Source organism: Triticum aestivum, chromosome 2D, assembly GCF_018294505.1.
Source record: "Triticum aestivum cultivar Chinese Spring chromosome 2D, IWGSC CS RefSeq v2.1, whole genome shotgun sequence".
Lineage (NCBI taxonomy): Eukaryota > Viridiplantae > Streptophyta > Magnoliopsida > Poales > Poaceae > Triticum > Triticum aestivum.
Window position 1 is genome coordinate 558,921,230 of NC_057799.1, and position 4,787 is coordinate 558,926,016.

Below are 4,787 nucleotides of genomic sequence, written 5' to 3' on the forward strand. Positions count from 1 at the left end.
TGTGCGAGAGACTTTACTAGCTGCGATTTTATTTTTGAAGGACGTAGTATGAACTTTGATTCTCATAATTTAGCTAAGTTTTCTTCTTCTTCAGATGTGGGTCGGTACTTGTGGATGGAATCTCACCACCACCCGTTTGTAATTCCTGTAAATCGTACTCCAAACATTGAATAAAGTGTGGTTTACCCCTAAAAAAAAGGAAGGCTACCAATAAAAGAAGTCCATTCTCAAAAAAATAAGTCCAAAAAGCGAAGCTGAGCAATGTTACCTATTCAAACACAAACCCAACGGGCCGAGGGCTGCACCAGAAAAACCCAACGGGGGGGGGGGGGGGGGGCGACAAAAGCGAGCAACGCCTACGACTACGATCCCGACGCAAAGACCAACTCCGAGCTCCCGGCATCCATGGCAGCAGCTTCCGTCGGCGCCACGGCATCGCGATTGCCGCGACCAAGCCACGATCACTCCCTGGAATTCTCACCCGGGGCTTCTTCCTCATCATCCTCACGCGCCGCGGACGCGCGGCCGCCGTCGTCGTGTGATGGCGGCGCGGAGGAGGACGTGCCCGACCTGGACTTCCCGTGGGTCGCGGCGGCCGAGGCGGAGTCGAGGCTGGAGGAGGCCGCGATCGCCGCGGCTGCGGCAGGACTCAACCTCTGCGCCGAGGACGAGGCAGAGGCGGAGGAGATACGTGACAACCCGCAGCGGCAGGACGATGAGGTGCAGTATTACTAGTCCACCGATATCAATTTGCAGGATCTCACTTGTCCTATATCCAACATATTGATCTGTGCTGTGATTGTTAAGGGTTTGGGCGGGGATTCTCTGGTTCTTCTGAAAACCCGGGAAGGCTTGCGATTAATTTTCTCTAGCTTGAACAGACTACTACTATTTATTTATTTATTTGCGGGGATGAGCAGACTGATACTTAACCTTGATGAACAGCCACTGATATCAAATTTACCGCAGTAGCTACTAATTTACCAGATCGGAAAAAAGAAATACAGCTACGATTCACGGTTGCAGTGGTGGAGTAGCAGTTAAAAAGAAATTGTTGCACTGGAGCCTTTTTTCTGCTCTCTAGACCCTGATGCCAAACTGGAGTGTTTGTACTTGCATGCAGTTCACTGCACTAGTTTATTTTGCGACTCATGCTGCTTATTTCAAGCTTTGATGCTTACTTTTATTTTCCAAATTGTCTGATGCTTACATTTTCCCCTTCGATCATTTGTTTGCTCACTGCAGCTGATGGCACTAGAAGCAATATATGGAGATGACCTTGTTGAATTTAAAAGCAGAGGAGGGCTCCGTTATTTCCAGGTTTCTTATGTTGTATTGTTGTTCACTAATATCCAATTTCATTGCTTCCTGGATAGTGGAAATTGGGGCTTAATACTTTGAATTTTTTCTAAGTGCAGATTTACATACGTTACGATCTGCCTGATGGTGCTGAAGTGTGCGCTAAGCTTTTTTCCCTTGGTGAAAACTCAAAACATGGAGGATGTCCTGATGGTGGTAACGAAGACCCTCAAAATAGACCAGATGAATTCTCTTACACTAGCAACCTTGAGTACTTGCCTCCCTTGTTGTTGACATGCTTACTTCCAAAATCATATCCTAGCAAGGACCCACCATATTTCACTCTCACCGCTAAATGGATGGATGGGCATAATGTTTCTCAACTCTGTGAGATGCTTGATTCCATCTGGACAGAGCTGCCGGGGCAGGAAGTGGTATATCAGTGGGTTGAGTGGATACACAATTCTTCGTTGCCACATCTCTGGCTTGATGGCAAAATAATGTTAGGCCAAGACACCCCAACACCCAAAGTAGATATGCGTGCAATCTCAAGAAGGGTCTCATTGGAGTCTGTGATCCCTTCAATGCTCAGCTACTGTAGTAAGAAGCATTACCAAGCTTTTCTTGAGGATCTCCATATGTGCATGATATGCCTCAACCAGAGCATAGGTAAATTTGTTTCCTTTATGCTTTCTTCTTTATTCAGCATATAGATACATAAAAAGAGATTGATCTGTTACATTTCATATGCAGTCTCTAGGTCATTTGTAGGAAGAATGCTATTGGTTCTGTGGTGCTAGCTAATTCCACGTTGCAGTCTCATTGATATGTGGTTACAATGCCTATGAAATTTCCGCACTTCATGGTAGAGATGTGAACATATTCTGTAAATTTATGCTTCATACTATCTTTTCCTCACGAGGAAAACTAGTGACCCCGGCCGTGACTCTTTTGGTACGCAATAACACTCGTTTTGATGTGTGTTTGTGAACAAAAAACATGTTATTCCTTTGCAAATCATGTTTATTGGGATGCTGAACTACGCTACCGCCAATCAAAGTTCGTTCACGAGCAAACTAACTTTCAATTTGTATTAATCAGGTTCGAACTTCATCAAGCTTCCATGCCAGCACTTGTTTTGTGTGAAGTGCATGGAGACATTGTGCAGAATGCATGTGAAGGAAGGGAGTGTGTTCCAGTTGGTATGCCCTGACACCAAGTGCAATGCTTCCATTCCACAACATGTCTTAAAGCGGCTTCTTTGCGAAGAAGAATTTGAACACTGGGATAGGCTTGCTCTTGAGAAAGCTTTGGACTCGATGGCAGATGTAGTTTTCTGCCCAAAGTGCGTAATTGGTTGCATGGAAGACGAGGATAACACTGCGCAGTGTCCGAAGTGTTCCTTCATCTTCTGCTCGTTTTGTAAGGAGCTCTGGCATCCAGGGAAGGAGTGCCTAACTCCAGAGCAAAAAATCCAGCACCGGAAGGTAAACGTGCAACTAGTATCTCTTTATGTTTTAGACCAAACAAGCATGCACTACATGTTTATGGGCGGTTTTGTAAGAAACTGATCTAGTTTATTGAATTATTGTGACCCAAAGACTATGAAGCAATGAGTTCGTTTATTTACCTTTTATTATAAACTTTTGTCCTTTTTAATTTTATAATGAGTATATGTACCATTTTCTTTTGCAATTTTTATGACCACAGGCATCGGGTAGGATGAGTGAGAGGGAGATGGCGCAGGAACTGCTGAACATTAAAGAACTATATAAAGATGTTCGGTTATGTCCCCATTGTCGGATGGCCATCAGCAAAACTGCAGGCTGCAACAAAATGACGTGCGTCAGCTGTGGGAAATACTTTTGCTTCCGATGTGGCAAGCCAGTCAATGGCTACGATCATTTCAAGTAGGCCATTCTATGACATCCGCTCCCCCCCCCCCCCCCCCCCCCCTCCATGGGGAGGCATCATGAATATCAGTTACTTACCTCTTTGTGCATGTATACATTGCAGGGATTGCAAGCTCTTTGAGGCTTGGGATATTGCAGAATGGGAGAGAGAAATGGACCAAATACAAATAGGAAACCAGATACGAGCCCAGCAGAAGCCATTAGGTGGCATCTTAAGATGCCCAAAATGCGGTGAGAGAAATTTCAAGGTAAACTTACCATTTGAATCTACATACATCAACGCATGAATGGACCAGAATTCAGTCCATCTCACCGGAATCGCGTTGTGTGACGAATCCAATTTCCCTCTCTATACTCCTAACCGATTAATTGATGGTCATATATGTGTTTATGCATCCAGGATGACGAGAAATATCTATTTTGTTGGGCGTGCCGAGCCAGCTATTGTCAACTCTGCAAACGGGTGGTCGATAATAAGAGGATGAAGAGCGAGCATTGGGGATCAATTGAGTGTCTGGGGCTTGATAAATTCTAGCATTACATATGTATTCTCACCGTCACATTTCTTGCAACTTTAGGTCGAGTTTGCGATTACGAAACCAAAGCTATGGTGAACTGTACAATTTTATCGTGAAAATGTGTGAAATATGGGAGAAATGGTCAATCAGCAAAAATGATTGAAATAGGCGGAATCTGCTTACACTAACGAAATTATCACAATCCTTCTGAACATGAGACAGTTCACACTGCATGCGGATCGACCAGATGATATGGGGACTTGCCTCACAAGAGCTGGAGCTAACAAGCCAACGTTCGCTCGTTATAAATTCCGTACGAACAATGATTAGTATGTAAGTTGTCCAGTTCTAGTCATAAATGCAAGTATACAAGCATAATAAGATGGGACGTGCTACGCATCGGAGCTCATGTTGTCCTCACCATTGTAAACAGTGTCATAGAACCCTCTACAACAAAGCTCATGTTACACAAACATTTGCAATAGAGGTTGTGTTATAGATTTTTTTTGTCTTCACCTTTTCGCAACATAGATGATCTTGAAGAAGGACTTCTGCAACAGAGATGATGTTGCAGTTTTTTTTAATGAAAGATGATGTCACAACAGCACCTACGTCGTTGTTGTCGCCGTTTGCATCTCCGTCTTTGTTGTAGAAACTCATCTCGACAGCAGATCCCTAGCCGCACCGGTCGTCTCTCCTCTTCCTCCGCTTCCTCGCCTCCGAGATTACGTTTGGCTTGCAATAGTGCACGACAAGCATGCCCCATCCTTGCAGCTTTGCATCGGTGCCCTGATCTTGCAGCGGCAGGTGGCTGCGCGCTCTACGCAAAGGTCGTCTCCCTCTACTCGCAACATAGAGGGTACTGGTCTAGTGGAGGGGATCTGAGGTTGTGGCACCATGGCTGGAGCTTGGGACGTGGAGGATTTGGGAAAGAGATTGGAGCGAGGCTGTTCTTGGGCGTCCAGGGGGAGAGAGAGGTGAGAACAAGGGAGAAGATGCCATAACCGACGGAAGGAGAGTAGGGAAAGGTGGTGTGCAAGGTCCCATGACACGTGTT

General features: G+C 45.2%; 1 protein-coding gene across 1 annotated transcript; it reads left to right on the forward strand.

The window, feature by feature from the left end:
• Positions 1-341: 341 nt before the first annotated feature.
• Positions 342-3,860, forward strand: LOC123049955 (E3 ubiquitin-protein ligase RNF14). Its single transcript, XM_044472807.1, has 7 exons — positions 342-720; positions 1,246-1,320; positions 1,419-1,968; positions 2,401-2,786; positions 3,010-3,209; positions 3,316-3,460; positions 3,613-3,860. Exons 1-7 carry the CDS (start codon positions 406-408, stop codon positions 3,745-3,747), a joined length of 1,806 nt encoding a protein of 601 aa, XP_044328742.1. The 5' UTR covers positions 342-405; the 3' UTR covers positions 3,748-3,860.
• Positions 3,861-4,787: the final 927 nt, after the last annotated feature.